General features: G+C 44.6%; 2 protein-coding genes across 3 annotated transcripts in view; one reads left to right on the forward strand and one right to left on the reverse strand.

Annotated features, from left to right (window-relative positions):
* Nucleotides 1-323: 323 nt before the first annotated feature.
* On the reverse strand, nucleotides 324-22,418 carry SYT11 (synaptotagmin 11). Of its 2 annotated transcripts, none has more exons than XM_066261876.1 (4): nucleotides 22,071-22,418; nucleotides 13,463-14,283; nucleotides 3,708-3,828; nucleotides 324-3,116 (listed from the first exon to the last, which is right to left on the reverse strand). In XM_066261876.1, the coding sequence occupies exons 1-4, from the start codon at nucleotides 22,102-22,104 to the stop codon at nucleotides 2,806-2,808; spliced, it is 1,287 nt and encodes a 428-aa protein (XP_066117973.1). In that variant the 5' UTR covers nucleotides 22,105-22,418; the 3' UTR covers nucleotides 324-2,805. The 2 variants fall into 2 exon arrangements, with proteins under 2 accessions (XP_066117973.1, XP_066117972.1); XM_066261875.1 differs by having other exon boundaries at nucleotides 3,705-3,828; nucleotides 22,071-22,415.
* Nucleotides 21,284-24,362, forward strand: part of GON4L (gon-4 like) — a 104,555-nt gene continuing 101,476 nt past the window's right edge. Inside the window, exon 1 of the mRNA XM_066261870.1 lies at nucleotides 21,284-21,323. The gene's annotated coding sequence lies outside the window, so the exon portion shown is untranslated. The remainder of the gene's footprint in view (nucleotides 21,324-24,362) is intronic.

Here is a 24,362-nt window from a genome sequence, read left to right on the forward strand (position 1 = left end):
TTCAGATTTTTCTTTTTTTCAAATTTGACACGTTTATTTTATTCTTGAGTTTTATTTTTACAAGAGAAGACACAAGGTAAAGAAAGACCAACCACATTGGAGAAGGATCAGGGTGAGGGAAACGTCACTATCATGGCCATAATAAAAGCCTTCAAAAAAAAAAGGACTTGCATTATTCCCTCTCCTAAGCAAGCTGCCCCCGTCCCACAAACCAGTTCTGTTTTCATATCTAGAGCACTGTTCATAAACATGTCTTGGCTGTGCTCCACTGAGAACTGAAAGAAGGAATAACTCATAAAGGGACTTTTTTTTTTAAAAGGGACTTTTGTTATTAAGAAAAACTCTTGTCTTCCCAAAGGAATCAAGATATCAGCAGAGAAGGACTGACTCTTGGAAAATCAGAAGTGACCATTCCCTAACCTATTCCTGACCATGAGTACCTTGTACCAAAGCTAGGATGTGACTCTCTTGTCTTTCAACTGACTTTTAGGAGGAGGTATGCCTCCTCCACCCTTATCAGTTAGCTCTGGGAGGGACAAATGTGAAAGCCAAAGTCAGCTGAGAAACTTTGGGACAGCAAAGTCAAGGGCACGATGGATCGGGCCTGAGGTAGGAGGGAGGAACCCTGTACAGTCTGCCTCTTGGCCTTTTTCTGAGAAAGACACCGAGGCAGCTCATAGGCTACAGAACTACTGGTTCCTTCTATGTCACCTCACCACCTACTGCTCAGTAGACCCAAAGAATGCAAGGAATAAAGCTACAAGGAGATGGGGAAGAGAGGAGTGGGGCGAGGCTGTTTTCCCAGACTTATGTCAGGAGGAGCTACAGAGGCACACACAGCAGGGCAAAGACCGGACTATCTCCACCTGTTGCTTTGCATTGTTTTGGGGAAGGAAACAAAAGTGGATTGCTCAGCAATTTCTTATCTTTAGACATTAAGGCGATGAAGAAGAACCATTTAAATTTTTTCCTAATGGGGTTTCAAAATGCTCCTGTCCGATTTATTTTGAACTATCTCAAAATGCCATTTTTAGAAAACAAAAATTACTTTCTCTACGTATAATACAGTATTTACATTACACATAGTATAGGATAGAGACGGGTGGTGTGAAGCCAACTGATGGTGAGCGAGTGGGTCAGACTGTGGGGGTGGGGACTGACAGGCACAAGAACAGAGCGTGGGCTTTTTGCCTGCTCAGCATTGCTCTGCTTTGTCAAGAAGCCAGGTTTAAAACAATAATGGAAGAACTGGGGGGAGCAGATTGGTTTTAAATTCACAAGAGCTAAGGGAACTTCAAAGGCAACATCGCCACTCTCTCCATGGAGACAGCTTTTCAACTCCCTTCTCAGAAGCAAGTTAGAAAGTGATGTTCTTGCATGGAAGTGGACCTTCAATTTTAGCTAACCCCTCAGGCCTTGCTTCCAGTCAGCTCTTCAGGCTGACAAAAACAACTACTGTCTTTCCAAGCAAGATGACTGTCAGTGAAGTCTCTGTCATCTGAGAAGTCTCAACACTAGAGACATGGCTGGAATAGGAGTAAGGAGATTTAAATTCTAATCCCAACAGGATGCTGAATGTGTCTCACCCTTCATTGCCCACTGGCAGAAGGAGGATTGAACTCTGTGGTTCCCCTCATCCCTCTACCCTGTCCTGAGACTCATAAATTCCAAGAACCAAAAATGTTTTTTGAGGGAAACGATGCCCTGAAAGAATCCAAGTTACCTTTTTGATGCAGTCACATTATTATTTTTAAGAGCCATTACTGAAAAATTTAAGGAGAATAATTTTTGAAAGCCTTTTTGCCTTATGCAGCTAAACTAACCATATCTAAGCTACTTGAGAAGATTTAGATGTGGCCAATCTAACCCTTCAAACCTCTGATGATTTCTAACCCATCAACCAACAATGGCTGTTGCTTCCATCCAGAGCGGCAAAGGGGGGTCGCAATCATCTTATTTCTTTCCTTCTTGTCCTCATTCTTGCAAATAGTGTTTGGGATCAGCGGGATGTGTTCATTGCTACTATTCAATAGCTGATTTGAAGTCTCTAAAGCTCTTTTTAGAGATGTTATTTTGTAACCCAATTCTACCACATAAATCTGATGTGTCCATGTGCTTCATCACAATCTAATCATAGACTGCCATCCACCCTTTCAGAGCAGGAGCAAAAATAACCCATTTCTCAAACATTCTTTCCCCTGAAAACCTTGCCTAATCCATTTTGTTTCTTGGTATTACTACAGACCTCTGGACCTTGAGCTCAATCAAAGAACAGAGATGTAAGAGGTAATAGGAAGAAATGATGGGGATAATGAAACTATGAGGTTTTACAAGAGCAAAATATTCTTTTCCAGAGGTGGGGAGTGAGGGTAACTCTCCAGAGAAGCCCAATAAAAAGAAGCCAATTTCAGATAATTAGCAAATACAGTTCGGCACAAAACACAATTTTCATGGATTAAAATCTGTAACTTGATAGTGGCAGTTAGGCTAATTTCTTCAGTTTGTATTAGACATGCAAGTATAAGGTTACATTGTTATATATAAACCTGTAGAGGTCTTTCCCTCTTTCTTTTTCCCCATTAAAATAAAAATTTCTAGTGCCTTGCAAAGGAGAAAAATCATCATTGCTAAGAACAGATCTGCAGTTGTGATCATGTGGGATGTTCTTTGTGGGATTTATTTTGTAAGAAATTTTCTTCTACAACTAAAATGAGGTTTTGAGTCCACTTCTCTCTGTCACCTCTCACCACCACCACCACGTCCCTGCCCAGGCTGGCCCTGGGGTAAGAGGTGAGGAGCATAGGATTAGTACTCGCTCAGACTGTGCCACTTGGCCACAGGCTTGCGGGGGTTCTCGCAGACCTCTCTCCAGTGTTCGGCACCGCTGGCTGTGACACTGTGCGCCCCCAGGATCAGCCTCCCCACCACCTCGTTCTTGGTGGTGCGATCAAAGTCGATGACGAGGAATTCGATGCTAATATCAGGCAGGAGTTCAGTGGGGATGTCATAGATGAAAGATTCATTGAAGACTGGATTCAAAGTGCACTTCTTCACATGGGTTTTCTTCTTGGCAATGCGTTTTCTGCCGTAGTAGACGTTCACCTTGACATAAGGATCTGGGGCCCCCAAAGAGATAGAGAAAAAGGAAGACAGGCCTATGACACAGTCCTCTCCTATATAATGGTGGTTCCATGTTGGGAAGGAGGTTCTGTTGTCCATGTCCTTGGTGGCCACCCCTACCTGGTCTTTAGTGATAACATAATAAATGCACACTGACTGCATTTGAGTCTGCCTGCCTAGGCAAAGGGGTCAAGGAAATCAAGCAGAAGGAGAACAGAAAAACTTCCTCAAGTCAGGTCTGAAGAAACCCTCTGACACCAAGAAGCATTATTAGGAGCATAGAGAATAACAGGGCCCGCATTCTTTGTGAAAGGGTTCACCTGGAGCAAGAACTCAGCACCAGGCATGCACACCCATTAGGGTACCTCACCAAAGATAAAGACCCTGTTGCTCACCCAAAGCACCACCCTGGCTAGGAAAATCTATGACCTAAAGATGTTCATCGGGAGGAGAAGTTAGAGACAGGAATGGATGCAAAGTGACAGGTATAAGGGGTCCTGACATGTGGGAGTGTGTCTGTGCCACAGGCAAGAGGAGAGGGGTGTCATTCAGACATTTAGAAATAGGTTGAAGTAAATAGCTGCTACCTGAGAGACCGGTGATATCCATCTTCGGCAAGTGTCTGGCTTTGAGGACCACCACTGTCATTCTCTGTGCCACAGGCTGATATGACAGAGACACCTGGAGCTCCCCTCTGCTAATGCACTTCTGTGAATAAAAAACAGCAGATGAAGGTCCCAGCACAGGGAGCAGGGCATGGCACAGAAAGTGTGCAGAGGAGAGGGAAGAGAGGCTGCAGAGGAGGCACAGGGAGAAGAAGGCTACGTGGCAGGTACTCACCCCTGAAAACATGTTACTATCACATTGAACAGGAAGGGAAAAAAAGAAATGTTCTAATCATACTCCTGATACTAAAAGAAATCATTTGCATGGAGAGGGAGAACAGCCTAGTATTTAAAAGCCAGCCTGGCCTGGATTCAAATCCCGATTGCTACTTTTCATCTCTATAGCCTGAGACCAGTTACTTGACATTTCTGTATTTCAGTTTCTTCATCTATAATAGAAGATGAAAATAGTACCTAACTCAGAGGATTACTAAAAGGATTAAATAAGGTAAATTTTATAAAATGCCACAGTGCCTAGCACATATTGCATGTTATAGAAGTATATTCTCTCCTATTCTCTCATTTGGTTCTTGTGATAAAAATGTAGGGGGAGGTGGGAAACTTGGGCCTGAGTCTTAACTTTGCCACTTACTCGCCGCCTGGCCTTGGGCAAGTCCCTGACCTTTCTGGAGCCTGTTCCTCCATTTCACAGGGTGAATATCCACATCTGCTCCACCGGCCTCAGTTATGTACTTCAGAGTGTCTTCTCCAGCCGAGCTAGCTTTCTCCCCATGCTCACATCTTTGTTTCCCCAGCTTTAAAGTTTATTGTAGGCCCTATTCTGAACTAAAAAAAAACACCCTCTAGTCCCCTGAGAACATTTTATACACATTTGGATACTCACCACATGCCAGGTGCTAGGGATCCAGAGTTGACAGGACTCAGTTGGTCCCAAGAAACTTACCGTGCAGAAGAGCCAGAGATGAAAGCAAAGATGTGCTTGACAGAGAAGTAAGAAGCCTAACTAAGTGTTGCTGGAAGAGTCAGGGAAGGCTTTGCCAGCTGACATGTGGGCTGAGTTTATTAAGGGTGAGTAAGAGGCCAGGAGACAATGGGCAGAGAGGAACTCACACAAGGCAGCGGCAGGAATGGCTGGAACAAAGGCATTGGGTCCTGAAAGGGCATGCTGTGTTCAGAGAATGGTGAAGAGTGCATGCGCCTGATATTGGGGTGCCTACCAGGAGAGACGAACCAGAAACCTGGACAGGGGGACAAGGGAAGGGTGAAGAGCAGTGGGGGCACTCTAACCAAACAGTAGAGTCACCACTAAGCAAGAGGGGATCTGTAAGTATAGGAGCGAAAAAGTTAGTATGGTTGTTGTCAACATTTTATTAATAATATTATTCTAGAGGAAACTGGAGAATGAACTAAAGTGGAGAAAGACCGAAATCAGAAAGCTCAGTTAAGAGGCTGCTGCAATAAGCTAGGAAAGAAATGCTGAGACCTGCAAGCAGAGCTACAGCAGAGAGAATGGCCCTGGAGGTGAGACAGGTCTTAGGGAGAATTGTCAGGATTTTCCAAGTTTGGTGGCTCAATGGATGTTAATGTAGGGGAGAGGGAAAAGGTGGAGGACTGTTTTTTTATTATTTGTTTTGTTAGAGGAGTTTTTCTTAAGTTTTTAGCTTAGAAAGTAGGGCTGAGGCTGAGATAAGGAAAACAATAGGAGATAGAATTTGAGGAATTTAGAAATTAGTTAAATTTGGCACAAAATCATTTCCCCAGTATCAAATCTTATTCCTTGTATTCTTCACAGCCCCAAAGACATGTCATCTGCTTTAGGAATTCTTCTTAGCTTGAGCAAAAATAGACTATTCTTACTACCAGCCTTACATACCCACAAAAATTATTTAATGAGCACTTACTAAGTGCCAAGAACTCTGCCAGCAACTAGGGCTGAACAGATAGACAACGAGAGTCATATCCTCAAGAAACTCACAGGCTAGTGCTCTACCTGCTCAGGTGTGTCTGATACAGGAAAGAACAGCAGTAGTAAATAATTTAATTAGCTTATCAATGAAAAACAAGGGGAAAAATCTAATCAATTGTGTTTTGATTATAAGCCTTAAGTTATCTCAAGAAATAAAGTTGTGATAATATTTCACGCGGTTTAAAATATTTGATACTAGGCCTGACCTGCGGTTGCCCAGTGGATAGAGCGTGGACCTGGAACGCTGAGGTTGGCAGTTGGAAACCCCGAGCTTGCCCGGTGAAGGCACATGTAGGAGTTGATGCTTCCTGCTCCCCCCCCCCCACTTTCTCTCTCCTCACTAAAATTAATAAATAAAGTCTTAAAAGAAAAAAAATTGATACTATATTTCACACTAGAAGCATATGAAAATGTCTCTCATAGGGCATAGAACACTAACTAAAAAATTTTTTTCTTCTTTTCAAAGTGAAAGGAGGGGAGATAGAAAGACAGACTCCCATATTTGCCCCAACCTAGATCACCTGACTACCCTGTCTGAAGGTCGATGCTCAAAACCGAGCTTTTTTTTTTTTTTTTTTAGTGCCTGAGGAGTAAGCTCCACAGAGCCATCCTCTCAGCACATGGGAAAGATGCTCTGGAACCAGTTGGGCCATGGCTACAGGAAGTGAAGAGAGAGAGAGAATGAGAGAGGAGGAGGGGAAAGGTGGAGAAGCAGGTGGTTGCTTCTCCTGTTTGCCTTGGCCGGGAATTGAACCTGAGATATCCACACACTGAACCAATGCTCTACCACTGAGACAACTGGCCAGGGCCACTAATTTTAAACTTAGTCTTTAGCTTTTGAAATTGAAGTACAAAAGACAATAGAGTTTTAAAAAGATGTGATGGGGTCCTGGCTGGTTGGCTCAGTGGTAGAGCGTCAGCCTGGCGTGCAGGAGTTCCGGGTTCGATTCCAGCCAGGGCACACAGGAGAAGTGCCTATCTGCTTCTCCACCCCTCCCCCTCTCCTTCCTCTCTGTCTCTCTCTTACCCTCCCGCAGCCAAGGCTCCATTGGAGCAAAGTTGGCCCGGGCACTGAGGATGGCTCTGTGGCCTCTGCCTCAGGCGCTGGAATGGCTCTGGTTGCAACAGAGCGACGCCCCAGATGGGCAGAGCATTGCCCCCTGGTGGGCATGCCAGGTGGATCCCGGTTGGGTGCATGCAGGAGTCTGTCTGACTGCCTCCCCGTTTCCAACTTCAGAAAAAAAAAAAAAAAAAAAATGTGATGGCTTTTTTCTGCTAGATTAAAGTCCCACATTTTTTTCTTGCTCATAACATACATGTTGTCAGCTCCTGATTGTATCCACAGGAAGTAATCCTCAGCCAGTTTAAAATCACAGGTTGGTTGCTCTGACAACCAGTATATTTCTGGGCTGCTTCTTTCTGACATAAATCAGAACATAATCTGAGAATGTAAACTCATTTTTACTGTTAGCCACAGCTAAATGGCATTACGAAAGTAACCCCCACGAAAATCAAATGCTTGCAAAACATTCAGAACTGAGCTATCCATTACTGTAGTCACTAGCAACATGTGTCTATTTAAATTCTAATTCTTTAACATTAAATAAAATTAATATTTTAGTTCCTCAGTCACAATAGCCATATTTCAAGTGCTCAACAGCCATATGTGGCTTCCATATTATACAGTGCAGACAGAGAACATTTCCATCATCAAAGAAAGTCACAGCAGACATAGCTGATCTGGGAAGAAAGAATCTTTGGATTATTTAGACCAGGGGTCTCAAACTCAACTCAGCATGTGGGCCGCAGAGCAAGATCACAGCTGTTCCGCGGGCTGCACTAGGTCTACAAAAGGCAACTGTTACACAACACTTTTCTCACTGCAGTTGAAAACAAAAAAAAATCAGTACAACAAGCACAATCGTACATGCAGTTTACTCAGTGTCACAAAACGACCAGAAACTGTAGTTCGCATCACAACTGCTGTTAACTAAGCTAATATCTAGCTAGGATGCTAGAGAAATGAAAAATACAAGTAGGCCCCTAGGCTTACTTAATTTTATCCAAAATATTTTGAACTTCGTGGATTAGTCTGCGGGCCGCACAAAATTGTTCGGCGGGCCGCGAGTTTGAGACCCCTGATTTAGACTCTGGCTCTCCTCCATTTCCATGGTGAATGGTGAAATGTTAAATGGTATCTAAATATTAAATACTGTATTTTTCGCTCCATAAGACGCACCTGACCATAAGACACACCTAGGGTTTTAAGGAGGAAAAAAAAAATTCTGAACCAAATGGTGTGTTAAAAATATTTAATAAAAAAAATTTTAATAATACCGTATTTTTTGCTCCATAAGATGCATGGGCATTTCCCCTCCACTTTTGGGGGGAAAAAAGTGCATCTTATGGAATGAAAAATATGGTATGCAATTCTTTTTTATATATATATAGATTTTATTTATTCATTTTAGAGAATGGGGAGAGAGAGAGAGAAGGAGGGGAGGAGCAGGAAGCATCAACTCCCATATGTGCCTTGACCAGGCAAGCCCAGGGTTCCGAACCGGTGATCTCAGCATCCCAGGTCGATACTTTATCCACTGTGCCACCACAGGTCAGGCCGGTATGCAATTCTTAAATATAGTTCTAACTTATATACAAAAGAAGGATAGGTGGGGTAAAAGAGATATTTGATTTAAAAAAATAGAATTTTATTTGCAAAAAATAACACTGACTACAAAATTATAGTTTAGGTTTCTTGACCATTTGTTTAAAACTGTTTCCTAAATCATTCATTATAGCAAAACCTTTCTAATCTAAACCCCCAGGCCTCTTCACTAGTTCTTTGAGAAAATGGACAACTTCTGGTTACCCTTTTAATACTTTTCTCCCCTAAAAGGCAACTTCTCCATCTGGTCCCCCTCACCTCTGGCATTTTACATGGGCAGAATGCCTGTCCCATTCAGCTGCCCCTTTGTGATGCCTAAGTGTGCAGCCAGACCACCACCTGAATGCCACTCTATTCTTCATTGAAGAAGAGTTTCACATCCTCATCCCCCACCCCTTCTTTATTTCACCCAATCCCATTCCAAATAGCATTGTCAATGGCTGTTTCTCAAAGACTCTTTGTTAAGGTCTGGGAACGAGCTCTGTTTCCCAGCCCCTTGGCTTAGTGAGGCAAAGCCCCTGCTAGGGGCAGACAAGCAGAAGGACAAGGGGCAGAAAGAGATTTATCCATGCCTGACAGAGCTGGGAGGATTTGCCCTCCCTCCGTGGAGAAAGGAATAGGAACACTGGTCTTAAAAACGACATTCAGACTAGGGAACCCTTAGGCAAGGGAGGTGTCTATTTCATCTAATTAGCAGAGCCCTGTCCAGAGAGATTTTCTAGACACAGAGTCTTTGCATTAGATGGGCCCACAAATCCTAAATAAACCTTTATTGGGGTTAGAAGTCCTATGGGCCACCTCCACATAAATCACAATCATGCGAAAACAACAAAAACAAAAACCTTAATGTTCCAACCACATTCCCCCTCCTGAAGTCCCCAATATACATACATAGCAACCTTCTTTGTTGTTCCTGGAAAACTGACATTCCCTTTTCTTTCTTTCTTTTCAGTCCCTTTGGCAAGATTGGATGACCTCTAAGGTCTCTTGTATATCTGAGATTTTAAGAATCCTTTCGTTCCCATGACCATTTGTCCCAGGTCATCAATACCAGATCTGACAGTGGAAAGACAGGAAATAGTTTGGAAAACAATCACCTGAAGAAAATAGGAGGAGACTAACAACTCTCTATTATCTACTTTGTAAATTACTTCATTTCCATTACCTCAGCCAGCTCTGTGTTGCCTCCCTTCTCCTTCTGGGGACTTTATTATGGGAATGTAAATTCACTTTAATTTCTAGCTGAATAAAATAGTGTGTGTGTGGGGGGGGGGGAGTTGCTACTAGTAAAAAGAAAAAGCTAGTTCCAAGGTCCAACTCAGAGATTTTGAGTATTATGAAATTTATACTGTGATCTTTCACTAATAATCAAGGGTTAATTTTTCATGCTTTGTATGTTTTTGTATATTCATAAGAGCCGAGAGTGCTCTCACAAAGTGATCCCAGTAGACTTCACGATCCAGCCTAGAAGAAGACTGAGGCCCAAAGATGATAACTACTTGCCTAGAGTAAGGTAGTGAAATGGATAGAGTAAAAAAATTATGACAAGTCATTGGCTTCTTCAACTGGACTGCATGTATAATGAAAAGGACGTGAGACGCATTTTCTGCTAAACGCCAGGAAATGCATTTAGGAGTGGGGAATTATGTAGAGAAATGCAATTCTCAACAGTCTCTATGCAAGAATCTTTTTTTTTTTTTTACAGGGACAGAGAGTGAGTCAGAGAAAGAGAGAAAGGGATAGATAAGGACAGACAGACGGGAATGGAGAGAGATGAGAAGCATCAATCATCACTTTTTCGTTGTGACACCTTAGTTGTTCATTGATTGCTTTCTCTTATGTGCCTTGACCGCGGGCCTTCGCAGATTGAGTAACAAGCAACCCCTTGCTCGAACCAGCGACCTTGGGTCCAAGCTGGCGAGCTTTTGCTCAAACCAGATGAGCCTGTGCTCAAGCTGGCGACCTTGGGGTCTCGAACCTGGGTCCTCCGCATCCCAGTCCGACGTTCTACCCACTGTGCCAAGGCCTGGTCAGGCTCCACCCAAGAATCTTTGAAGGAAGATAATTTGGCTTATATTATAGGGGGATGCCTTACACAGACCAGAAAAAGCTTTTTATAAACAGTGTAGAATCATCCAGAGCAGTTCTAACTAATGAGCTAAGGGGAGATCCAAAAAAGGCAGACTCTTGGCTACAGTGGGGAGGATTTAAGGTAGACATGTGGAGGCTGCAGTGCTAGAGAATCACTAGGATGAGTGACTAGGGAGGTGAATATCACAGCTCAGGATGGAACACAGCCCTGCTCACAGGTACTAGTTGGAGAAAAAACGCTTAGGAAGCCTGGGAGGCTGGAAGGCTATGGTATGGGGCTGCACAGGCTCTGAGTGCCCTGGCTGGGGCCTCTCCCAGGGAATGTGTTACTCAGGATCCCAGCCCTTGCCTGACCAGGCGGTGGCGCAGTGTATAGAGCGTTGAACTGGGATTCAGAGGACCCAGGTTCAAGACCCCGAGGTCGCCAGCTTAAGCGCAGGCTCATCTGGTTTGAGCAAAGCTCACCAGCTTGGACCCAAGGTCGCTGGCTCGAGCAAGGGGTTACTCAGTCTGCTGAAGGCCTATGGTCAAGGCACATGTGAGAAAGCAATCAATGAACAACTAAGGTGTTGCAATGCGCAATGAAAAACTAATGATTGATGCTTCTCATCTCTCCATTCCTGTCTGTCTGTCCCTGTCTATCCCTCTCTCTGACTCTTTCTCTAAAACACACACACACACACACACACACACACACACACACACACAGATCCCAGCCCTGGCTTATCCCTCCTGAAGAGAGTTAATAAAATAGAAAGATGTCTCATGCCAAAAAATGTTCCCTAGCCATGTCCTGGATTCAAGGCTAATTTGTTCCCAGTCCAAATCAGGCCCTTTCTGTGCCAGTCTCTTCCCAGCTGCAGCTTGGCTCAGAGCCATCCTCCACTTTCAGCCTTGGGCTGCAAGTGCATTAGCCACCTGGAGGAGTCCAGCTAGTTGGCAGCCTTACCAAGGCTGGGGCTTCAGAGAAGGCTAAGCTGGAAAGGCTCTTCCACTCTTCCTGTGAGAAGAGCTGGATGAAGGCAGGCAGTGGGGCACTAGAAAGGGGAGTCAGGAAATGGGGTGGGGTGGCAGAACCTGTGTAAAAGAGGTGGTGGAAGAGGTAAAGGGACAGAGGGGGATTAAACAAGGCAGGTGCTGCACCATGCCCGCTGACTCCAGCCCCAGAGGCTGTGAGAACCCCTGCTGTGTGGGACTCTAGGATATCTCATTAGATCCTGGCATTGGACCAGTCTTTACATCCTGATCAAACGCCTCTAATATTGCTCAAATTTTTTGGACTTCCCCGGCCCTTGTGAGGTAAGCCGAGTGTGCCATGTGGCAACAGCAGTTCTTTGGGCAATGACTTGATGGGGCTGGCTGCAGTGGGACAGGTGCATTATATTATATAGCAGAGAAGATAACATACCTCCAGGGGGACTGCTCCCTGCACCCAGCCCCCCACTTGGTGCAGTGCCTTTCTTCCATGGACACACCTTGTTCCCAGAAGCTCACTGCACACTTAGCCCCAGCTGGCCTGGAAGCCTGTCGTCCAGTCCTGAGCTTCCTGCCTTCCCAACGAGTCCAGTGTAGGCTTATAGATGGAAAAAGCATTAAGAGATAAATATGGCACCTAAAGCCAGGGCTCTTTCTGGGAGATGTGCAATTATTTTTAAGTGACCGATATCCTTCCTGAACCTTCTACCTGCTTCTCCACTGATGCAGGTCACTGTCATTTACACTGTCAAAACAAAACACAAACATCTCCAAACCACATGTATCTACCAGGGACTAAACTTTATTAATAATAAGAGTGGTTATAATTTATTGAAAGTTTATTATGCGCTAGGGACGATGTAAGTTCATCACTTTACTTAATTCCTATCAGAAACTAAGCTAATTCCTCTAAGAAACTAAGCTAAGCAGCTTGCCCAAGGTCAGTTGGCTGATGGCATTTGGATTAAAATTCAGGTCTGACTTCAAAGCCTTTGCTATTAACTACTTATATTTTACGCTGAAAAGGAATGACACTCTGAGTTTAAAATGTCAACAACTTCTTTCAAAGCACCTACCATACTCACTGATTGGTAATTGCAAAGATTGTTTGTCTTTCTTCCACTAAAGTAAAAGCTCCTTTAGGCCAATAATATGCCAGGGTGTTATCTCATTTGAGTATATTAACTGTAAGGAAGATAATATTAGCAGCTTCATTTTACATCTGGGGAAAAAGCAGCTTAGAAGGGTTACTCACCCATGTCACACAGCTGGAAAGGGGTGAGCTGAAACATGAAGTCAGGCAGTCCATCTCCAGAGCTTGAGTGTTTAACCATACAACTATATTGCTTCCCCAATTGTGGAAGAAATGAATGAACTGATGGAGGATAGGGAACACATTTCTTGCACCCCTGAAATTACAACTCAAAAGCTAATGCTGGCCCAGTGGGAGAGAAGGCTCTTATTCCCCTTTTTAATGCAGACAGGGGGAGAAATGGAGAGAGATGTATCTGTGGCAAAGGTTTGAGCCTGGGTAAGGGGCTCAAAGGTGAAGCAATTCATTAAATTGTATTTATAAAATGGTTATTAAAAGACATATACACATGATACTATTTATATTCCGAGTTTGGGTTGGGAAAGGAAAGCTGAGGGGGAAATGAATGAATTACTTTCATAATTTCTCAGCTGTGAGAAATAAGTTCACTGGGAAGATCCCACATTATTTTAGAAGAAAAATTAGCCGCTATATCTAAGCAAGCTGGATGCAGTATCAGGATGTCAACCATTATGTGAAATTTCAGAAGATACCTATTCTTCTCTCCCTATAAAGTTTCTTCTTAGGGGAGACCTAACCTGTCAGACCCTCCGTCTTACCTTGATCACTGCTTATTCTTGATAACAGAGCTTCCTCCCCACAGTCCCTCTTTGCCACCCATTTTATCCTCTTCCCCTTCCATTTGTCCCCTAAGATCTTGTCTACCCCAATGTACCATCCCTCCCCAACACACACTTCCTCCTCACCTGGATGTTCCTTTTGATGATGTCCCTAGTCAGCTGTACCTTGCCTGTGCTGGGGTCCACCCCAGCCAGTGGCACCATGACCTCCCCAATGACGTCGTCCCGAGAAAAACGGTCAAAGCTGAGGACGAGGAAATGCAGCACCAGGTCCTGGAGCTGGCTGTATGGGATGCCATAGAAGGTGAAGGTCTCGTCAAACACAGGGTCCAGGGTCTTTCGCAGCACTCTGGTCTTCACCCGATGCCGCTTGTCAGGAAGGATGGTCATTTTGATGTAGGGATCAGAGCCCTGGGTTTGGTCATCCATCACAGGCAGCCCATGAGCCTCCTGGATTGTCACCACCAGGGCTTTTTTGGGGAAGTTATAGTCCACTGAGAAGGTGAGAGATCCCAGCATGACATCCTCCTCTGGAGATGATGGAGAAGTAGTTTTGCTCTCCCCAGGGGTTAGGCTTGCAATGGGGCTCCTCAGTTCTTCCCCATAGTTCACTTTGATGGGTAACTGGTCTATACAAGATCCAGAGCTAGGTCCGCTGAGACCCTTGTCTTGACCCAGCAGGCCAGCCTCTGCTGCGTCCACCAACAGGTTCCCACGTCCACCTTCCCTCCCATCTTTATCTCTTCGCACTTTGATGATTTTCTTCTTGTTACTGAGGGTCTCTGGGTATATGCTGATACCTTTGAGCATATGAATAAACTTGTATGATGGAGTCTTGTGCTTCTTCTCTGCCTGTTGGTGGCAGCATGTCCAGACAAAGACGGTCACCGAGACACACACAACCAGTACAGAGGCCCCGATAAGGCCTGCCACCACTGGTGACACATCTGAAGGTGGAGACAAGAGATACGTCAAGGCAGGTAGACCTTAATCCCTATCCAGAGCTCTCCTGTTTAGTGCCTCTGCTGGAGGCAAGCTAATCTGCAAAGCAAAACTTACTCTTCTGGGCTTAGGAACTTCTCCCCTCTCTTAGAAATGCCCTCATCCATCCTCTCAACCAATCCATGGCTCTTCCTTTCCACCAAATCTGGATGAAATATTTACCTTCTCCAGAAAGACTTCTCTGAAGTGCCTCACCTGACTCCCTGTTCTTTTCATGGCCTTCCCTCAGCACTTATGAACTTGGTTTACTCATAATGATTTGTGTTTCACATAAAACTGTCCTGTAAGTGTTATAAGGTCACCTTTATACATGGGAACCCATTCACCTCAACTGTGTGTCTGGTTTGGGGAGGATTTTCCACACCATCTAGTACAGAGTTTGTAAATAGTGGCCTGTGTTGACTGACTGGCAGGTGGGATAAAAGGATGTTGGGTTTGGATGGTTTTAGTAGAATGCCCAAGGGTAGTAAAAGTGGGTGGGTGATAAAAAGAACTGTGTGTCTGTGTGCTTTAAAAAATATGTTCCATGCTTGACCAGTGATGGTTCAGTAGATAACGCATCAACCTAGAACACTAAGGTCACCGGTTCGAAAATCCAGTCTTACCTGGTCAAGGCACATATGGAGTTGATGCTTCCTTCTCCTTTCCCCCTTCCCTCGTTCTTTCTCTCTCTATCTCCCTCCCCTCTCTAAAATGAATAAAATTTTTAAAAAGAATAAAAATATGGTCCAAATTTTAGCTCTCAGGTATTTAAAATAGAAGACTTTTAAATAGAAAAAAGTAGAGACTGTGGAAAATGTCAGATCATTACTCAAAGGTCACTTCCCCTTCCTTCCTTCCTTCCTTCCTTCCTTCCTTCCTTCCTTCCTTCCTTCCTTCCTTCCTTCCTTCCTCCCTCCCTCCCTCCCTCCCTCCCTCCCTCCCTTCCTTCCTTCTTTTATTATTGATTTCAGCAAGAGAGGAAGGGAGAGAGAGACAGAGAGACAGACAGGAACATTGAGCCATTCCTGTATGTGTCATGACCAGGAATCAAATCGGCAACCTCTGTGCTTCGGGACAATGCTCCAAAGGAGCTATCTAGCCAGGGCGCTGACCACTCCATTTAAAAGTGCAACCTTCTCTACCCCCAAGACCTATACTTCCTAGCCCTGCTTAATTTTTCTTTTTCTTTCTTTCTTTTTTTTTTTTTTTTTGAGAGAGAGAGAGAGGCAGACTGACAGACAAACAGATAGACAGGAAGGGAGAGAGATAAGAAGCACCAAATTGTAGTTTTCTCACTTCAGTTGTTCATTGATTACTTCTCAGATGTACCTTAACTGGGCAGCTCAAGCCGAGCCAAGGATCCCTCACTCAAGCACTGACTTTGGGCTTCAAGAAAGCGACCTTGGGCTTAAGCAAGTGACCATGGGATCATGTCTATTATCCTACATTCAAGCTGGTGAGCCTGTGCTCAAGCTGGCAACCTCAGGGTTTTGAACCTGGAACCTCAGCATCCCAGGTCAGTGCTTTCTCCACTGCGCCACCTCAGGTCAGGCCCTGCTTAATTTTCTCCCTGTATCTACTCTCTCTTTCTCTCATATACACACAAGAATATATATAGACACACACATATATAATTTTATTATCTATCTTCACTAGAATATAAGTTTCATGAGGACAGGGATTTTGTCTGTCTTGTTCATTTCTATACCCCTAGTACTAAAAGCACATAGCAGGTACTTGATATATATTTGTTAAATGAACAAATAACTAAAGAGAAACAGATTTTTACTTTCCTGCTTCTAGTCTAGTCTGTCTTTTCCCCATACAAGTTGGGCCCCTGACTTAGATAATGAGGTTTGGGTTTATTCTCCTCTTTAAGTTCACTAAAACCAGCTGGTCTAAATACAGCCTCTAGTTTTCCACATTATTTATTTTTTCAATTACAGTTTAAATTCTATATTATTTTGTATTAGTTTCTGGTGGATAGCATAATGGCCAATCATATACTTTACAAAGTGTTTCCTATGGTATTTCCAGGACCCAGCTGGCACCATACCAGTTATTCCAGTGTTATTGACTGTATTCCCTATGCTGTACTTTACATCCCCATGACTCTTTTGTAACTACTTTCACATTATTTTTTTTATTTTTATTTATTGATTTTAGAGAGAGAGGAAGGGGGAAGAAGAGGGAGCGAGAGACAAAGACAGAGAGAACACTGATTTGCTGCTCCACTTCTTTATTCATTCATTGGATGACTCCTGCATGTACCCTGACCCGGATCAAACCTGCAACCTTGGCATATTGGGATGATGCTCTAACCAACTGAGCTATTCAGGCTGGTCCACATTACATTGTTTTTTTTAATTGATTTTTGAGAGAGAGTAAGAGAGAGAGAGAGACGGAAACATTGATCTGTTCCTGCATATGCCCTGACTGGGGATCTAACCCACAACCTTTACATATTGGGATGATGCTCCAACCAACTGAGCTATCTGGCCAGGGTCACATTACTCTTTAAGGAAGATTTGGGCAGGGAAAAGTAAATAAATAAATGTGACTTTAGTACATTCCAGATTTCCTACTGTCACCAGGTACCTGCCTAGCTTTCTGCCTCCCACTGCAGGCCTCTGTTAAACTTTACTGTATCAGAAAAACATCTCCTGACTACCGCAAGTGAGATAATATCCCTATTACACGGCTTTATTTATTTATTTATTTAAATTAAGTGAGGCAGGAGTGGGGCAGACAGGCTCCTGCATGTGCCCTAACCCAGACCACCCAGCAAGCCCCTTACTGGGCAATGCTCTGCCCATCTGGGGCCGCTGCTCTGTTGCTCAGCAACCAAGCTATTTTAGCGCCTGAGGTAAAGCCATGAAGCCATCCTCAGTGCCTGGGGCCAACTTGGTCGAACCATTCAAGCCATGGCTGCAGGAGGGAAAGAGAGAGAGAGACAGAGAGAGAGAGAAAGAAGGAGGAGAGGTAGAGAAGCAGATGGTCATCTCTCCTGTGTGCCCTGACTAGGAATCGAACCCAGGACTTCCACATGCCATGCCAACACTCTACCACTGTGCCAACCAGACAGGACCCTGCTTTATCTTATTTCATAGTACTTATTATCCCTGACATATCTTATTTGTCTGTTTTTCCTTGCTAGATAAGCTTAATAAGGATAGTGAATGTCTGTTTTGTTCACTGCTATATCCAGGGCCTAGAACCATGTGGAACAGAATAAGTCTTCAGTGAACAAATGAGTCAGTAAATTTCAAACAGCTTCAACAGATTGGAAAAAGAAGATAAGGTCAATATGATTACATATATCAGGGAAAGTGTAAAATTCTATTTGGTTTTAAAAATCTATCAATAAGCAATGGGCAACCTTACTTGATAAGTATGAGCAGAATTCACTTAGTAGTTTAAGTGACGATAAGCTTGTAGTATAATTAAGCTAATGCCAACTTATAATATGAATACGATTGATGTCTGGGTAACAAGAGGGTAGTATAATTTCTTCTGGATTGGTCACAACACATATGGAATGTCTGTCTAGCACTGACAGAAATAAAAACTGCTATTTTTTGGTGCACATTTATTATGTCCCTGCGAGGCTTGCACTAGAGCTTTCTCTATCTGAACCAAAGAACTCATTAAATAAGTACTATTAATCTCCTCACTTTATAATTGAGGAACCTGGGGACTCAGATCTGCCTTACGCCAAGGAATAGCAAATGGCAGTGATGGTGTTTAAACCCTGGTTTGCCTGACACCAAAGTGGACATTATGGACAATCAGGATAGTAAAAGATCTGAAAACCATATCAAATGAAGAAAAATGGAAGGAACTGAAGGAGCTAAAGAGTCTAAGAATAATAACTTTCTTCAGTGGAAGAAGGTGTGATTTGATTTTACTTTGGAGGGGCAGGTCTACTACCAGTGCATACAGGCTACAGGAAGACAGATTTGACTCAATAAAAAGAGTCAAGTTATTATTAGATCTGCCTCACAATGGTTATGATTGTTTCATAAGGCAGTGAATCTACAACTGAAAACTTTCAGAGGTTGGATCTTTCTTCCATGGGGATTGCACTAAATATCTCTGAAGTTTTTCTCCTCCTTCTTCTTTCTTCCTTCTCCCTTCTCCTCCTCCTCTTCCTCTTCCTCCTCCAACTTCTTCTTATTTTTAAAGATAAATATAATCTTATTGATTTTAGAGAGAGGATATAGAGAAAGGTTGGAGGAGGAACAGGAAGTATCAAAACTCATAATAGTTGCTTCTAGTATGTGCCTTGAACAGGCAAGCCCAGGGTTTCAAACCAGTGACCTCAGCATTCCAGGTCAATGCTTTATCCACTGCACTGCCACAGGTCAGGCTCTCTGAAGTTTTTTCTATTTCAAACATTTCATAATTCTACGAAAGCTGGGGCCAGGTAAGAAAAGAAGGGGTTATATTTTAAATAAATAGGCCCTGGCAGCGGTAGAGCGTCGGCCTAGTGTGCGGAGGACCTGGGTTCGATCCCCGGCCAGGGCACACAGGAGAAGCGCCCATTTGCTTCTCCATCCCTCCACCGCGCTTTCCTCTCTGTCTCTCTCTTCCCCTCCCGCAGCCAAGGCTCCATTGGAGCAAACATGGCCCGGGCGCTGGGGATGGCTCTGTGGCCTCTGCCTCAGTCGCTAGAGTGGCTCTGGTCGCAACATGGCGACGCCCAGGATGGGCAGAGTATCCCCCCTGGTGGGCAGAGCGTCGCCCCATGGTGGGCATGCCGGGTGGATCCGGAAGGAAGGGAGAAAGGAAGTAAGGAAGGAGAGAGGGAGGGAGGGAGGGAGGGAGGGAGGGAGGGAGGGAGGAAGGAAGGAAGGAAGGAAGGAAGGAAGGAAGGAAGGAAGGAGAAGGAAGGAAGGAAAGAAGAAAGAAAGAAAGAAAGAAAGAAGGAAGGAAGGAAGGAAGGAAGGAAGGAAGGAAGGAAGGAGAAGGAAGGAAGGAAGGAAAGAAAGAAAGAAAGAAAGAAAGAAAGAAGGAAGGAAGGAAGGAAGGAAGGAAGGGGAAGGAAAGAAAGAGAAAAAAGAAAGAAGGAAGGAAGGAAGGGAGGAAGGAAAGAAAAAGAAAGAAAGAAAGAAAGAGGAGGTAGAGTGGGTAAGAGAGAAGATGAAGAATTCTTATCTTTCAGGACAACAGAGAAGGAAAAGAAGAGAAACAGATTAATTCATTTATATATCACCTAGATGCTTTCCTCCACCTTGTTTCCCATCTTTGTCCTACTTTCTTCTTCATTTGAGTATTTGTTAATCTCTGCCTCTCTCCCCCACATTCAAGGCAGTAAACTAAAAAGATAAGGAATGTTTAAACTCAGAACCTTCTGTCTTGTTGGTGGGAAAAAGAGGTTGTAACTAATATTTCAAGTGAGTGTTTTAAAGTAGTTGTAAATTGCAGTGACCTGTGCTGCTTATTCCTTTTGTCCTTCAAGGTCATGGGTAATTGAGTGTTGGCTTGGTGTTATCTCCCAAGGGCGATGGCATTGTACTCTATGAGATGTGATAAAGTCAGAAGTAACAGTTCTCTATGTAGGAAATACTCTGTAAGGGTTGAAAGAACTGAGAGACACATCTAAACCTTGCCCAATTCTGTCAGTCCCTGACCAGACATGCTTATTAACTTCCTTTACTAAAAACAGCCTTTTTCTGTCAAGTAGACCAGTGTGATACAGAAACAAGAATAAACTTTGGCATCAACTGGACATTGGCATTACCCTAAATAACTGTTTGATTTTACGTTTTTTATTTTATCTTCCTGAGTTTCCTCATCTGGAAAATAGATATAATAATGACTACACCAGAGGGTATTTTTAAAGATTAGTATGCAAAAGGCTGATAAAATTTCTTTTTTCTTTTCCATTAATATTTCCTCTAAAGAAAATCACATTGTACTCCACATCATCTTACTTTCTAAGGAATGGAGAACTGCAATTAGAAGAAAAGAGTATGTTGAAAAGAAAGCATAAGAAAAAATGAGCCTGACCTGTGGGAACATAGTGGCTAAGGTGTCACCCTGGAATGGTGAAGTCCCCAATTTGAAAGCCCAGGCTTGCCTGGTTAAGGCACATATGAGAAGCAACTACTACTATGAGTTGATGCTTCCTGCTCCTCCCCCTCCCTTTCCCTCTCTCTCTTCTCTTTAAAAAACAAGTTAATAAATAAAATATTTTAGAAAAAAAGGATAAAAAAGAAAGAGCAGAAGATCATACAGTGCTCATGCAATCACAAAGGGGGACATTATTTTTGAACTTTAGGACTCATAGAATAGCGATACAGAAGGGATGAAGTGGAAAAAAGAAAAACCATCAAGATTTAGCCTTGGAAATCAGTGGAAATAAGTACTTAATGCATGTGATCTGTTGTCTGGATACTTTCCCTTATCTGATATCTTCTCCTGCTATTGAGAGAATGGAGCACACTGAGTTCTGCTCATTTCCATAAATCTCTTACTGGGGAGCAATAAAAGCCATTTCCTAGTTGGATAGTAGCCCCACCCTAAACACTGGATACTCAAATCTTCTGGATTGTTTGTGCGTTAGGATATCTTAAGGGATACTTAGGAACCCTAGGCTGACAGCAACTGTCATTGGCTTCTACCATCAAAACGGGTAGACTTGAGGGAAAAGCAGGGCAATTTATTTATTTATTTATTTATTTATTTATTTATTTACTTTTTGCACCAGGAAAGCATGGCACAGTAAGTTTGTTATCCTAGCATATTTTGGAAGAATTCTTTAAGAGGAAAAAACTCGCTTCTCGGGCTTTTACTTCCTGTCTTCCCTATTCTCCACTCCACTCTCTGCTCCAAGGAATGTAACTGATCTCGGAGCCCACAGGGCTGGGCCAGGGACCAGCAGCGCCGAGATGACGTAATGCTTTCTTTGGTACACAAAGCGGCCTCCCCGGGGTTTAGCCTCTCTCGCCCCTCCTCCTCCGGCCTGGATTGGCCTCCGCCAGCTCCAACACCAGCACGGGTGAGTCCCCCTTTTTGAAAAGCCAGGCAAGGGAACAGGGAACAGGGAACAAAGGCTGGGAGGAAGCGCCTAGACGCAGCCAGGAGGTCTAGAAATAGACATCACGTCATCCCCCAGCCCAGCAGCACCAAACGCCATTTGGTAACATCGGACGGACCCCACCATTACGATGCAGAATAGAACTTGCAGGGCTCACGTTTCCTTCCAGCTCCAGCATCCAGCTGACCGGTTTAAGGAGTGGCTTCATTTTTGCTCCCCACCCCCGCACCTCTCTCCCTAGAGGTCGCTGCCTCCTTTGGCTGCCAGCCACACAGCCCACAGTCTCCAAGCTGCCATCTTGATGCCCCATCTCCCTTGCCACATCCCTCCCCCGCAGCACCGAGGAGTAGGAGGGGGAGGAAGGGGCACCGCCCTGCGTGCCCCAAGGGGGAGGGCTCGGTCTACTCCACCTCTCCTCCCCCCGAAGGAGGGGTTCACATCCTCCGCAAGCTCGCTGTTTCTCACCTCCAGCAATGCTGACGGTGCACCATGCAAGATTTTAGCATCCTGGACTTCCCAGCCTCTGCAGTCCATAGCTTAAGTTCAGGCGCTGTCCACTGCCCGCTACCCACCACCACAGGCCCGATTCTAGCGGGGCTGGCACTTGAAGACCCTGGTCTGGGATTCATTCCCTGTCCAGCTACCTGGTTCCCCTGGCTTTGCAAGGCTTTCGACTCCCCCAGGCTTAGTTTTCCCGATTGTACTTACCAAAGCTAGGTCGGATATTGGTGATCTCAGCCATGTCGTAATCGGAGGGTATTGCTATAAACGCTTTTGCAACGGTCAGACAACTCTGGGAACCCCGGATCAGAACCGAGACCGCCGCTGTAGAGAGCTAGGTTAGGGGAAGAGGAAGGTATTTGGTATTTGGCGGAGGCCTCCTGCGACAGACTGGTCCCCGGTTTCCACCTGCGGTCGCCCCCTAAGATGCTCCTGGGATGCGCTGAGCTAAGGATGCAGGTGCAAGCCAGACTGGTCCTGATGCGAGGTAGGCCCCGCCTTCTTCCGAACAGTCCTCGACAGAAGACTCCGCCTCTGTCCGAAAAGTTCCGGAAGGCAAGTACCGCCCCTTTCCGGAAGATCTCTGGGAGGGGAAGTTCTTCACCAAGATTTCCTGAGTTGTTACCCCGCCCACTCATAGGCTGTAAGGTTAAAGGAGAAAGCCCCTAGGACGGAGTAAGGAGTGTAAGTATATTTTCAGATGAGAACCTATAGATCCGTTGACTCCGGTTCCCTGGGTTTTATATAGCAGCAGAATGTTCTGGGTGAAAAGCAGCCCAGGATTTGGAAAAACAAAATTCTATACTGACTACGTTTCAGTATCAATTGCCATTATTATGTATTTCTGAGCTCACTAAAGGTCACCAGATAAACTTTCTTAAACTTCAGAAACTAAAATTAAAACTATAAATAAAGATTAGCCCTGCCGGATAACTTGGTTGGTTAGAGCATTGTCCCAGTGCGCAGAGGTTGCCGGTTCAACTTTGGGTTACCGCACGTACAGGAACAGAGCAATGTTTCTGCCTCTGCCTCTCTCTCCTGCTCTCTCCATAAAAATCAATAATAGTGAAAAGAAAAAGACAGATTAAACCTCATGGTGGTTGCAGAACTCTGAAATTTTACTTATAATAATTTAATTATACAAGTAAAACATTGATTTTGTAGTGTGTAAATCAAAGCTGTTTTTATAAGCCCTAGATGGGCAGCTCAGTTGGTTAGAGAATGGGCCTGATACTCCAAGGTTGGGAGTTCTGTTTCCCCCGTCAGGAAACATAAAAATCCACCATTCGGCCCTGGCCGGTTGGCTCAGTGGTAGAGCATCGGCCTGGCGTGCAGGAGTCCCAGGTTCGATTCCCGGTCAGGGCACACAGGAAAAGCACCCATCTGCTTCTGCACCCCTCCCCCTCTCCTTCCTCTCTGTCTCTCTCTCTCTTTTTTTTTTTTTCATTTTTCTGAAGCTGGGAACAGGGAGAGACAGTCAGACAGACTCCCGCATGCGCCGGACTGGGATCCACCCGGCACGCCCACCAGGGGCGGTGCTCTGCCCCCCAGGGGGCGATGCTCTGCCCATCCTGGGCGTCGTCATATTGCGACCAGAGCCACTCTAGCGCCTGAGGCAGAGGCCACAGAGCCATGCCCAGCGCCCGGGCCATCTCTGCTCCAATGGAGCCTTGGCTGCGGGAGGGGAAGAGAGAGACAGAGAGGAAAGCGCGGCGGAGGGGTGGAGAAGCAAATGAGCGCTTCTCCTGTGTGCCCTGGCCGGGAATCGAACCCCGGTCCTCCGCACGCTAGGCCGACGCTCTACCGCTGAGCCAACCGGCCAGGGCTCTCTGTCCCTCTCTTCCCCTCCCGCAGCCATGGCTCCAATGGAGCAAAGTTGGTCCGGGCGCTGAGGATGGCTCTATGGCCTCTGCCTCTATGGCCTCTGCCTCAGGCGCTAGAATGTCTCTGGTTGCAACAGAGCAATGGCCCAGATGGGCAGAGCATCGCCCCCTGGTGGGCGTGCCGGGTGGATCCTGGTCGGGCGCATGCAGGAGTCTGTCTGCCTCCCCGTTTCCAACTTCAGAAAAATACACACACAAAAAAATCTAAAAATCCACCATTGAATGTATAAGTAAATGGAACAACAAATTGATATGTCTCTCTCTTCCTCCATCAAATCCTATCTCTTTCTATCAAATCAATAATAATGATTGCCAAAGTTAATCAACATTCGATATTTCTTTTCTAAAATTGACAAATGCTCAGGGCTCCTTAGGGGAGCTAGAGAGAGGGCACACAAACCAACAGATACGTGTATTCTTCATGTCCAAAAGCGAGACTCAAATGAAACTCCAAGCTTCTAGACTTCCTTGGCATTTGGGAGAGTTACGGTGATTTGGGTTAAAGTGAGACTACTGTAGGTTATGTCCATGTTTACATCATTTTCACTCTTCACTTTGCTGTGGATACTTTCATCCTGTCAAATTCTGTTTATAGGCAAGATCAAGTCAAATAGAT

Source organism: Saccopteryx bilineata, chromosome 2 (genome assembly GCF_036850765.1).
Source record: "Saccopteryx bilineata isolate mSacBil1 chromosome 2, mSacBil1_pri_phased_curated, whole genome shotgun sequence".
In the NCBI taxonomy this organism is placed as follows: Eukaryota; Metazoa; Chordata; class Mammalia; order Chiroptera; family Emballonuridae; genus Saccopteryx; species Saccopteryx bilineata.

Excerpts from the sequence above, each read along its gene's own strand:
- SYT11 (XM_066261875.1), bottom strand. The coding sequence starts at position 22,104 with ATGGCTGAGATCACCAATATCCGACCTAGCTTTG. Across the intron at positions 3,829-13,462 it reads TCATCAAAAGGAACATCCAG|AAGTGCATTAGCAGAGGGGA; the intron begins GTGAGGAGGAAG and ends TTTTATTCACAG. Across the intron at positions 3,117-3,704 it reads TATCACCGGTCTCTCAGGTA|ATCCTTATGTCAAGGTGAAC; the intron begins GCAGCTATTTAC and ends TGGGGGCCCCAG.